The following is a 14198-nucleotide window of genomic DNA, read 5'->3' on the forward strand; positions in this document are numbered from 1 at the left end:
CTCAGGAGAGTTCTTGTTGGTGAATGAGTGAATGTTGTCACAGAATTTTCATCTGTCAGTGAGTATTTATAGCCAAGATTGAACAGAGCCGTTTTTACTCTTTTTCACACCACCTGTCTAACATGAGTACTTAATACCATGTTCACCATTTGTCTTTCTCCTCCTCTGCATAAAAATCTACTTCACCTGAATCAAGTTTTCTTGTTAGGATGAACATTTGAAAATTTGTAAATTGCAATATCAGAGCTCATAAACGATTTAAACATGTGTTAAAATTTTTAACTAGTTTGTTTTTATGCTTATCAGTTCATTCCACATACTAATTTCATTTTTGTTAGAAATTTAATTTCCTTTCTACAAACTTCCTCATACACATACGATAGAGAAACTATAAAGAGATTGATTTAAACACTTTAATGCAGTTTTACGAAAAACCCATGCATCAGAAGTGCATTTGTATATAACACGTCTGTATACAAGGGTCATTCGAAAAGTAATGCATCCTATTTTTTAACTAAAAAAAAAGTTGAAGAGTGACGAAAATGTGAATGGTTCCATTAAAACGAGCGACCTTTTCTGCTCCAGAATTTATTTTTCTACATAGTCACTACCATTCTCAATGCACTTTTGCCAGCGATGGGGTGGTGGTTATGCATAGGCATCTGGAGTGTGCTTTTTTATTTGTGTCTCTGTCACCATTCTGAAATCGACAAACCCATCTCCTAATTGTGTTGACATCAACTGTATCAGCTTAAACGTTGAACAAGAACCTGTGAATTTTGATCAGGTCAATAATTTATTCTACATGGAAGAATTTAATGAAGCATCTCTGCTTTTGAGACATGTCTATGACAGGGGTTGCTTTCTTAGAATACCACACTGTCAATATCTGAAATAGAGAAATGAGACTTTCAGGTCATGAATGCATTAATGCAGTTCTCTCTGATCCATTCGGGAAGAATAAAAAAATTGGAGGTATTACTTTTGGGATGCCCCTCATATATAAAATTAATTATATAAACCATTGAAAGTTTAATAAAACAGATAATATATTGATTTTAGGAAAAATCCGAGCACCAGAAGTGTATGTGCATACCATACGTCAATATTCGTTTGAGATTGTATTCAAATCTGTGCAGAAATATCACCAGATAGAAATGCAGTTTTTGCTGATCAAATTTACTGTAATGAAGTGTTAATATGAGACTCTATTATAAGTCCTTTTTATCAGGCGATTCTTTTTAGCCTTTGTTGATGAGTATTTACCTTTTAACAGTTTTGAAGAAATTCAGCATTTTTTTTTGTATTCATCATGTGACGTCCATCTTTCACCAAATCTGCATTGCCTTGTCTGGATTTTACTGCATCTTTTTTTGCAGAATTTTCAACGCTTTTCCGTGTACAAACACAGAATGCCATTATGTCAGAGAGATAATTAAATTAAAATCAATGAAAGAGTTATTTCCCTTTAACTGAAGTACGAATATGAATATTTAGAACAACCAAATCAAACGAATGTTGCAGAAAGTTAGTTGTTCAACTTTATGCACGTTTAAAACAATAATGTAAACATTTGTTTAGGTATTGTTGTATTCGAAATAATCTATTATAACTGAAAAATAAAAAAAAGATAATTTGTATCATTTTGATTATTTAGACTTCTGTTCTCATTTTGAGTGTTTCACTAACATAATGGATATATGTGCAAGGTAAAATTCAGTTTTAGATGACAGTTCTTCTGGAGGTTGAAGGTTCAATCTTCAGTGTGGGCGATATTCACAATACAATGGCGAATTATTTAAAACGTCTACCAAGTCATGGCTGATGGAATGAGAGCATGCTACTCTCATGGATTAAAATAAAGGGTTCCATTTTGAATTTCTGTGCAGCTTCTCAAGTTCAACAGAAATATTTTCGAGTTTGACTAAAGGTGCTTGAAGAAGGTCATCGGCTGAAACGTTGTGAACAGTAGTCCAAATAATTCAAACAATACAAATTATCAATTCTCTTCTAAAAAATTCAGAAACTTTTATGGATATATCTGAAACACCAAAAAGTTTGATCATGTATTTTAGTGCTTCTTCTGGAAACTTTTAATACCTATTTCATGGATTGGTGAATTTTCGAGCTTTAAAGCTTTATAGCCTCGTGTCTAAAATTTTTCTAGTTTTATGGCTTGAGTTATGTCTCAAGTGCTTCCAGTTGTCGTAAAAGTCGAAATTGCACATCAGATAAAACGAAAACCTAAAACATGACTCAAAAATTTCAAACTGATGGAATGACCAGACACAAATGATGCTGACTCTCAGATCACAATGTTTTTCTTTTTTATCAAACTTTGCATCGTTACATGCTTCTGACCACCGTTTTTGAAATCCGACAATCAAATATGACTACAAAATAAAAAATTTGAAAATCCCCTCATCGTAAAACGTGAGGTTGATAGGAGTGACTGTTGTTTAATTGTTATGACCTTCCATTTCTTGTAATAAATAATTTTACCAAAAATTCTTCATAAGTTTTGGTTTTGGTTTCGATTATAACTGAAGGAACTGAAGTGATATATTTTTATATATTTTTTCTTCATAAGTTTTGGTTTTGGTTTCGATTATAACTAAAGGAACTGAAGTGATATATTTTTATATATTTTTTCTTCATAAGTTTTGGTTTTGGTTTCGATTATAACTGAAGGAACTGAAGTGATATATTTTAATATATTTTTTCTTCATAAGTTTTGGTTTTGGTTTCGATTATAACTGAAGGAACTGAAGTGATATATTTTAATATATTTTTTCTTCATAAGTTTTGGTTTTGGTTTCGATTATAACTGAAGGAACTGAAGTGATATATTTTAATATATTTTTTCTTCATAAGTTTTGGTTTTGGTTTCGATTATAACTGAAGGAACTGAAGTGATATATTTTTATATATTTTTTCTTCATAAGTTTTGGTTTTGGTTTCGATTATAACTGAAGGAACTGAAGTGATATATTTTTATATATTTTTTCTTCATAAGTTTTGGTTTTGGTTTAAGCTGATGCACCCAAGTCATATGGATATTTTTATTTTATTTTTTAAATCACAACTTTATAATATATAAGAATTAATAGAAAATTGACTATAATAATATATATGAAATCTACATAAATTAAATATCATATTTTACGACCAGGTTACACTGGGCGTCCTTACTAGATTAGATAGGGCAGCCTCCTTAGTAGTTAATCCAAGGTTCAGCTCCCTGACTATCAGGCAGATAACGTCATCCCAGATAAAACGTTTACCTCCGGCACCTTTATTAGTGATATTTATAGTGATATTAAGTGAATTTTACAACCAGGTTATGGCAGGCGTCTCTGCTAGCTCAGATAAATACTTTTGCAGTTTTAACAAAAGAGCTACAATAATATCTGGGTGTCTCCATTTACGCTGAACATCTACAGAATGCCAACATCAATATATTACATATGAATGAGTTCCCTGTGGAATTTCCACAGGTCCCGCTAGTTGTAGGTTGAACTCCTTTGTCTACTTTACTTTATTTTTTTCTATGGAAGATATTTTGCTATTGTTTTTTGTCTTTTCTTTCTGTAGATTATTGTTAACCAAAAAAAGAAGTTGGAAGCACAATTCTACTGTTGGGAACAAATTATAATCGGAAGAGATGAAATGAAGAATTGGTTGATTCCTTTAATCAAATCGTTTGAAGATCATCTCCAAAATTTGGATGACACAATTGGTGTCCGAAACAAGCTCCAGAAATACAGGGTAAGTTTTTATTTTGTAAAATATAAAAAGATTCTACAGTTGCTTATCGATAGCAATATCTCATTTGCTAAAAGCTTCAGTATATGCCATAGGCGGGAGAAATAAGAACAATCCTCACCTTATTCACAACAAAAAGTTTAACTGATTTTATTTTGAACTAGCAGTATATGTGCCCAGCTTTGCCTGGGAGTTTTTTTTTAAATTTTTGTCTTGCATTTTTCTTTTTAACCAAATTGATGAAATGAATTTCATTCTGAAAATTATATTTAAAAAAAAAAAATTCAATGTACATTTATGAAAGTTATTTTTATAATTGTAGTCAAATGAAAATTATTGGTCCCCTGACAATTCATCCTTGTCCGTTCATCTGTCCGTACTTTTTTCAATAACTATGCCTTCTTGGTCTTCGGGACAAGATCAAAGTGTAGTATCTGTTATTCAGATGCTGCACTTCAATTTCTTGTTTTCTGTCAGTGGAGGAGAAATCCTTCACGACTGAGACAATTTTTATTTTTGTTCCTTTTCTCCACGTTAAAAAACGACCCTGGTGTCTAACTCTGTCCCGTGGGGAGGCATTGTAAATAGGAACTATGCCTTGGAATTTTTTGAAATTTTGCACAAACATTAAACATGACATGAGTAAAAGTTTTCTGAGAAATCTCCCCCCCCTCCCCTGCTAGGGGTGCCTTTCGGGTTCAAATGGCTAAAATTGACACTTTTGTGCTAATTAAAAAAAAAATTGATGCCTTGGATTTTTGTAAAACTTCCTGAAAAATTGTAACTAACTGATTTCTATATAATTTTGTTTGTCTATTCTTTACGATAACTTCTTTTAAAGGCTCTTTTAGTACTAGTAAAAACACTTTTGGTAATCTGCTTGAGCGAAATTGTGTTTGATGAATGAGCTTCTGTATGTTGTGAAGTTGCTAAGAAGGTGGGATTTGTAATACCTGCAAAAAATTCGCATTTCATTTCTAATATTTAATCATTTATCTCCATCTCTAAAATTAGCAATAAAAAAATTTTCATACAGACAAAGAAAGCAAGGGGAATATAGGAATTTACAGGTGTTGAATTCTTTTAGAATTTCTCATTTTATAGTTGGTGTGAGATTATTTTGAACCAGGCCTAAGTAGTGTGTAGTTAAAGAGGTTTTGTTTGGGTGGTTGGGGTTATTAAAGGAGCATTTGTGGACTCTAACGCGATCTTTAAAGGAGGTTTCATCCCGATATAACATTTTTTATCATTTAGTGGCTTTGTATACAACTTCAGACTGTAAGCATTGTTGTTCTAGTGGGTATTTTGACTGATTTATAGAGTTCCAGCTTTTGGTGTTACTAATATTATTGTAATTATTGTTTATAAAATGATAAATCCCTCATCTCTTTTCTTTCTCTTTTTCTCTCTATCCTCCTCCTCTTCCCTCTCTATCTATTATTCCAACTCTTTTTGGTGTTTAATACCCATATATAATCAAAAAAAATTTTCCATCTAATTTATTTTAGCTTAAATCATCTGATGATATAGATTGGATAATTCGTTATCTCATCTATTGAAACAACTTATAATGATTTACTTATATCCGGGCAAGTAAAATCGTTACATATAGTAAGTTATAAAAATATATATGGCAATTAAGCTACACAGAATATTCAGCGTTTCATTCTCGTGAGAATTTGTCAGGCTTATGCGAGTTGTGGTTACCACGCGTTTTTATATACGCACATGCTATTGAGTTTTTAGTTGGCCAATCAGCTTCCTAGTTTCCACTGCACCCATCCTAATCAACCAATGGGCGGGCACTTACAGGACAAAGGTACAGTTGACCTTGGGTTCACCCCTTCCTTTGTGTGTTTTTCATGGGAAGAGTAGATATATAAGTAAGCTGACCAATTTTCAACCTAGGTGTAATTAGATATGTGATTTTTTTTTTCTATAATTCGGATATTCTATTAGTTTATAAAGTAAAAGAATATCCGAATTTTAAATACGCGTCAGGTGAAAATATATTTACAAAGCGCTCAACCCAAAACTAAAAGAATATCCGATTTATAGAAAAAAAAATCACATATCTTTGTAAATATATTTTCACCTGACGCGTATTTAAAAGTGATTAAGCGAAGCCCACTATTAATTTGTTTGTAAACAAGCTGATGGTTCGAGCACTGTGCGACGGGAGGGTGTGGATTTAATACACACTCTAGGAGAAATATTTACGGCACTGATTCATAGCCGAATGGTGAGAGCTGCCGACTGTCAATGCGGCGGTTGTAGGTTCAATCCACGGCTGGGGAAAGGTGTTTGTCTAGCCGCACTGATGAGTTGTGATACAATGAAACAGTACTGTATGTGGATGACAATATATATATATATATATATATATATATATATATATATACATATATATATATAAACATACATAAATAATTATATATATATATAATTATTTATGTATGTTTATTTTATTTATTATTTCCTATTGTTATTGTCAATTTTAAAATTATTTTGTATCGCTATTCTAGAGTAAAGTTTATCCTGTGCACACAGTTGTTCGCTATTTCTCTCCTACAGTTTAATAGATGTTGGGGTTCTTTAAAATATAGGATAGCAAATTTTTTATTCAGGCATAATCTATATGGATCATCTTGCTTGTCTTACTATTTTCCATTTGGCCATGAGTCCCCAGTATTGGTTTGCTAGTGATGTTTTCATTCAGTGTTTTTTGTTTTTGAACATATTTTATGGTCGTAATATCAGGTTTTGAAATCTAAGTAAGTCATACCTACGTAATATTTCTTGTTATTCAGGTTTTCTTTCACAAATATTGTGACCTGGTAAACTATGCTTTTGGTTAGACATTTTGAAGTGGGTAGAGTGTGCAGGATCTGCAGTTGCATTTATCTTGTTCACTATTAGTATTTTTATTTCTATTATGGTTGTTGTTGTTTGGGTTTGGTTTATTATTATTATTATTATTTCTACTAGTTACATTTTTGTCCTTTGTGTTAGTTTTATTTTTGTCGTTCACTTTTTTGTTGTTTATTTTGTTATTATTGTTTTCATTGCTTTTATTTAATATTTTATTATGTGCTTTAATTATCATCTCTAAATTTTCGCAGCAGCTGTATGATAACTTTAGGTTATTTTTATTGAAAATTTTATGTAAGGGATTAGTTACGGGAAGTGCTTTCTGATGAGGTCTAGAAATTACTCGCCAAATTTTGTTTTTAACATTTGATTGTACGGCGCTATATCCCAGATTATATTTTTCTTCTATTTTTAATTTCATTATAGTTATCGGTATTTTGTTGTTTATATTTCATATCAATATTTTAGTATCCACTATTTTTTTAAGGCTGTTTCGTAGATATTGATTGATCTGTTAAATACATTTTCATCGCTTGAGTTATTGCTGAGTCTACTTACGATCGAGTTAGGAATCTGTTTTATAATTGATTAGACTTAGGGTTAACGTATATTGGATTAGCGTTAAGTAGGGTTCATATGTGTTTTTATCTAAATTTAACGTGACGCCCAGGAAGTTTGTTATTTTTATGTTAGCTAGTACATCTACTTCTAGGCCTAATTTTTTTAATTTCCTTGTGTATGATTTTCTTAAAGTTATCCCCCTCGACTTTGTTTGTCTTTTATTATAGCTAATCCACCATCTCTTTATAGGCTGATATCTGTAGTATCAAATATGCTTGTGAGGGTATATACAGAAGAGACGTTGCGAGCCTATCCTTGTTTTATCGTTATTTTCATGGCAGGTGCTCGTCTGAACTCCAATCCCTGGTCCCCCCTCGCCAAACTTTCCCGAAAATCACCCATCTAGCTGAATCCACTGTGAAAAATTTCCCCCACTCTATATCTGTGTCTAAATCAAAACGCGGATTTCATGAGCAAAGCTTCTTTCTTAGAACTGCACGCCTGTGGAACTCTGTTCCGTCTGTCTGCTTCCCTCCGGACTACAACTTGGATGTCTTCAAGTCTAATGTTAACAAATTCCTAATGAACCGCCCCCCTAATTAAACACTTCATAAAATCTCCTCACTAACGTGATGTACTTGCAATAACCCTTATCCCTGAGTGGCTTCTGGGCCTTGATAAGTGGTGATCACTGTGTAAAAAAAAAAAAAAAAAAAAAAAAAAAAATATAAAATGAACAATCCCACAAGATCTGATGCCTCTGCAGAGTCTAAAGCACTCATCGCCAAATCAAAAGAATTTGTTATTTTAGTCTTTTTCCATTGGTTATTGTTATTTACTAGAACTGATTTTCTACATTTTTTTGCATTTTTTTAATACATTTTTTAACTGCAACTTCAGATAAGCCTGACGAATTCTCAAAAGGATGAAACGTGGAATATTCTGTGTAACTTAATTGCCATATATATTTTTATAACTTACTACCTAGCTCTACCTATGTTTTGAGCACTGTTGAAGTAAATACTGAAAATTTACGCATGAAATTATATTTTCGTATATTAATTTATGTGATTAAATGTAGTCTTATATAAGAGTGTAATTTCATGACAGGTACGAGGCTGCCGGAAGTCAAACCCAAGATGCACTTTTTTTAAAAACTTTATCTGCAGTATTTATTTGTAGCATTCATTTTAATTTATAAAAATATGGTGTTTTATGATTTTCTCATACAACTAAAATTATAGTAATAGAGCTAAACTCTTCATTACACATGTATATACAAGGAGCGTTCCAAAAGTAATGCCTCCTATTTTTTATTCAGCCTGAATGGATCAGAGAGGATTGTTAAACATGTTTATGATGACTGAACGTATGTATTTCTGACCTGAAAGTTTCATTTCTTTGTTGCAGATATTGATAGTGTGAAACTCTAAGAAAACAACCTTTGACATGGACGTGAGCCAGAAACAAGAATGAGCCCTTGAATACCTGGCGAAAGTGCATAAAGAATAATGTTGACTATGTAGAAAAATAAATACTTGGAGCACAAAAGGTCGCTCGTTTTAATGGTACTACTTCCGTCTTCGTATCTCTTCAACTTTTCAAGTTAAAACGAAAAAATTAGGAGGCCTTACTTTTGGAATGACCTTCATATGACAAAGTGCGTTCTGAGCACCCATACACGGCTTTCGTTCATTACAGGCAAAAATGCATTGAGAATGGTGGCGACTATGTAAAAAAATAAATTCTGGAGCAGAAAATGTCGCTCGTTTTAATGGTACTACTCCTATCTTTGTAGCTCTTCAACTTTGAGTTTAAAATATAGAAACCTTTACTTTTGGAACGACCCTCAAATATATATATATATATATACAGGTAAAGCCGAAATTATTGGCACCCTTTCAATTTATACGTTTTTTGGAGAAAAAAGGTTTTTTTCACTAATTACTTTTATTTAAGTGTTGATGAACATTTATATCGACCATCTGCAGATCTCCTGAAACACTTTTAGTTTATTATAAAATATTCAAAATAAATATTATTAATGATAACAAAAAACAGACGAATTGAAATTTATTGGCACCCTTTATCAATAGCCACTTGCAAAGCCTTTGTTTTTAATAACAGCTTCCAGACATTTTCTATACGACATTACTAAATTCCTACACACATCAACAGGAATATTAAACCATTCTTCCTTGGCGATATCTTCTAATTCCCTCAGCTTCCTTGGTTTTCTTCTTTTCACATTCGCCTTCACCACAGCCCACAAGTTTTCCATTGGATTCATGTCTGGACATTGACTTCAGGACGTTTATTTCATTATTCAAAAGCCATTTCTTCACCGATTTCGCCGTATGTTTTGGATCATTGTCCTGTTGGAAGACCCAGTTGGTTTCAAGACTAAGTGCTTCAGTAGAAGGTTTCAGATTTTCAATCAATATTTTAATGTATTGATTTTGCCTCATGATGCCATCCTCAGTGACAAGTTTTCCAGTGCCATTGGACAAAAAGCAATACCAAAACATACGGTTTCCTCTACCATACTTCACCGTAGGGACTGTATTCTTTGGGTTGAAGGCTTCTCCTTTCTTCCGCCACACAAACGACACATCTCTACTGCCAAAAAGTTCAATTTTAGTCTCATCTGACCATAGAACTGAACCCCAAAAAGTTGAATCCTTGTCAATAAACTCCCGTGCAAACTCTAAGCAGGCTTTAACATGTTTCTTGGAAAGGAGAGGAGTCTCCCTTGGTCGGTACCCCTGAATCCCGTGTGACTTCAGTGCCCTCCTCAATGTCGAAACAGAAATTTCAATACCTTGATCGTTCAATTATTGGACTACTATCTTACCAGTAGTTTCGGGTCCTTTTCCACTTCTCGAATGACTTGTCGTAGAGTTCTAGGAGAAAGTTTCTTTTTACGGCCTCGATTCATCAAGTTTTGAATCGTATTGAAAACACGATACTTCTTGATAATGTTTCTCACTGTTAACACAGGAAATTCAAAACGCTTAGAAATAGATTTCATGTGTGCATCCACTATTTTCTGTCTAACATCGAAACTGTGTTCCTTAATTCTAGCCATCTTTGCAGTCTGGTGTTATTGATAAAGTGAAGGATTGACTAATGCACGTTATTTATAGAAGGCTTTGGAACGTTCTAGAAGAGTATGCAATACCAAATCATAATAAACAAGTATTATTTTGCATAAAATATCGTGAATTCTATGATAAAAATCATTGGTGCCAATAATTTTTGAATTTGTCTGTTTTTTGTTATCATTAAGAATATTTATTTTGAATATTTTATAATAAGCTAAAGGTGTTTCAGGAGATCTGTAGATGGTCGATATAAATGTTCATCAACACTTTAATGAAAATAATTAGTGAAAAAATGTTTTTTACTCCAAAAAATGCAAAAATTGAAAGGGTGCCAATAATTTCGGCTTTAACTGTATATCAGAACTTCGGAATACGGCATTAAAAATTAGTAACAAAATACAGTACACTATATAATTTTTTAAATTTTATTTTTATAATACACATGTATATAATCAAATATTTTTTATAACGCCGTAATACGGGGTAAATAGCGTAACCAGGGGCAGGAAAAAACATTGTAATCCACATATTAAACTGAAGAAATCCTATCCTAAGGTCACCATATCCTGGGGATATATATATATATATATATATATATATATATTAAGTAATGTGATTTATAATTTAAAATTTAAAAATCAAATTTTAATTAAATTAAAAATCCGTTTCATAAGAAGGAACAACAACAAAATCAATTATCTGTACGATCGTTTCGGAAAACAATGCTTTTTATTGTGGTATACATCAAGTTATGTAGAATAATTATATATAGTTTTTTGGTAAGCAAGGTCTCCTCATCAGCAAATTTTGGAGGGTTTTTATTGAATTTAAAAGACACCATAAATAAACCTAGCATTAAAAGTAAGGCAGGTGAATCTGAAAAATTGAAATAAAAGGTCTGGATTTAAAATTTATAAGAAAATTAATATGGGTTAGAGATAGAAATAAGTAGAGAAAAATATATATTTTTGAATTTACATAATAAATTTGCTTTAAAAATATATAGAGATATTTACCTTTTAATTTTTGTTTTTTTGAAATCAGGAACTGTGGCTAAAGTAGTCATTTAGATGTTTGCTATAGCTTTTTATCTTATTGAATGATGAATTTTAAAAAGGGGGACGCTCGTGCAATAAATTGTTTCCGTTAGCGTATTTTTTTATTTAAAGACGCTACGGTTTATATATAGAGAATATTATTATTACATGTTTTAAGGGGAGATAATTGTCATGTTTTCTTGACTTTATTTATTTGACTTAAAAAAATAAATAAATTTTCAAAATCTATTTCTATAAGCCACCAAAATAAACTCATAGTACCGGCAGATAAAACTGGAAATTTCTACACAATGGACTATATACAATATAAAAATCTAATATATAAAGAACTTAATAAAAATTATAAAACAACAAATAAATCAGCACTAAATAAAATAAATAATGATGCAAAAAACATTTTAACTAAACTTAAAATAGATGAATACACAGAAATAACGGTACCAGGTACCCCGAGATTTACTTTAAAAGACCACAAACACAGCTTTAATATTAACCCTACTATTAGACTCATTTGCCCCTCGAAATCAGATATAGGACTGGTTAGTAAAAACATATTAGATAGAATTATCCCCAAAATTAAATCCATAATAAAATACCCACTATGGTAATCTTCCAACCAAGTAATCGACTGGTTTTCTAACATTCCAAATAAAAATTACATTAAATTTCTTTCTTTTGACATTGAATCATATTACCAATCTATATCACCTATCCTACTTAATAAATCTCTATTAATGGCACGAAAACTAACTAATATAACTCAAGACGAAATTAAACTAATACTTATAGCTAGAGAGTCTTTAATAACATTTGATAATAAATATTGGACCAGGAAAAATACCCCTAACCACTTCAACATTTTAATGGGATCGACGGATTCAACTCAGGTCACTGATCTAGTTGGCCTTTTCCTTTTAAATGAAATACATTGTATACTCCATAAACAATTCAAGCTTGAAGGAGGGCTATATAGAGATGATGCACTTTTCATAACTAATTCTACTAATAAAAATTATGAAAAAGCAATTAAAGCTCTACATAAATTATTTAAAAATTATGGACTTAGTATAAAAATCGACCCTAATAAAAAAATTGTTAATTTCTTAGACATAACCTTAAATCTTGAGAATTCTACCTTTGAACCCTACCATAAACCTAACCAATCACTACTATATGTCCACAATCAATCAAACCACCCTAAATCAATATTAAAATCAATAGTTCCCAATATCGCTTTAAGAATTTCTAGACTGTCTTCTACTAAATCCATATTTACCAAAAATGAAAAATACTATGATGAGGCCCTTAAAAACTCTGGATATAATTCACAAATTAAATTCATAAATGAAAATGATAGAAACATAAACTGCATTGAAAATAAACCTATTAAGAGCGTAATAACATATAATATGGCAATGTCTTCCCGTATACGAGTTAAGAAAAATAACCAAGTGACAAAAAAAAGATAAAACCAAACCACAAATATTAGATAATAATACAAATAAACAGCAAACCAAAACCCGTAAACGTAAGAATAGACACAAGGAGATCCTATGGTTCAACCCCCCATATTCCAAAAACCTAGAAACAAACATAGCCAGAGAATTTTTTAAAATATTAGATAAGAACTTTAAAGCCCCCCCATAGATATAATAAAATTTTCAATAAGAACACAATTAAAGTCTCTTACTCTACTATGCCTAACCTTCATCAGAAAATAATTAGCTCTAATAATAAGAAAATTAATAAACTACAAAATACAACTATACAAAATACATCGGACTGTAACTGTAGAAGAAAAAATAAATGTCCCCTACAAGGCTCATGTAAAATTAAAAATGTTATCTATAGCTGCACAGTATCAAAAACTCCAAATCTACATGAACCTATTAACAGCCATAACTCACCTACCAGATTAAATAATAACACCAACTTAAATCAATCTACCGATCAATTACTAATCAACCCACCATATAATAATCCAACAATAGACCTAACAGAAAATAATCACAACAAGCAAGAGGTAATATATTTTGGTTCCACATCTGGCCTAATAAAACATAGAATTTCAACGCACAAACATTCTTTTAAAAATAACTCTCTGTCAAACCAAACTACTCTATCAAACTATATTTGGCAACTAAAAAACAGCAATATTTCTTTCAACTTAAAATGGCAAATAATTGAGACTTGCAAATCATATAAACCAGGAGATAAATTTTGTGCACTATGTACAAAAGAGACCCTAAAAATTTTAAAATATGAAGATATAAAAAGTACAACCAAACTATTAAATTCAAGACAGGAGCTTATGACATGTAGTCATAAACGTTGGTTTAAATTTAATAAATATAAACCACCTTAAATCATTAAAAATTACTTATTAGTAAAAATAGATTACAATTATTATTTTTTTATTTAGTTATTTTTTTAATAAATTAAGTTAGACTAATTACCTCCCTTACACCCGTCAAATAAATAATAAAGTCAAGAAAACATGACAATTATCTCCCCTTAAAACATGTAATAATAATATTCTCTATATATAAACCGTAGCGTCTTTAAATAAAAAAATACGCTAACGGAAACAATTTATTGCACGAGCGTCCCCCTTTTTAAAATTCATCATTCAATAAGATAAAAAGCTATAGCAAACATCTAAATGACTACTTTAGCCACAGTTCCTGATTTCAAAAAAACAAAAATTAAAAGGTAAATATCTCTATATATTTTTAAAGCAAATTTATTATGTAAATTCAAAAATATATATTTTTCTCTACTTATTTCTATCTCTAACCCATATTAATTTTCTTATAAATTTTAAATCCAGACCTTTTAT

At 31.0% G+C, this 14198-nt stretch overlaps 1 protein-coding gene across 3 annotated transcripts in view; it reads left to right on the forward strand.

The window, feature by feature from the left end:
• Positions 1-14198, forward strand: part of LOC145294135 (nesprin-1-like) — a 1091614-nt gene that overhangs the window by 354745 nt on the left and 722671 nt on the right. For all 3 annotated transcript variants that reach the window (XM_080141241.1, XM_080141242.1, XM_080141243.1), the window contains exon 33: positions 3595-3768. In XM_080141241.1, the coding sequence (XP_079997367.1) occupies positions 3595-3768 (174 nt within the window). The remainder of the gene's footprint in view (positions 1-3594; positions 3769-14198) is intronic.

The sequence above is a fragment of the Euprymna scolopes genome, chromosome 15, assembly GCF_053919585.1.
Source record: "Euprymna scolopes isolate OS-2025 chromosome 15, ASM5391958v1, whole genome shotgun sequence".
NCBI classification, from domain to species: Eukaryota; Metazoa; Mollusca; class Cephalopoda; order Sepiida; family Sepiolidae; genus Euprymna; species Euprymna scolopes.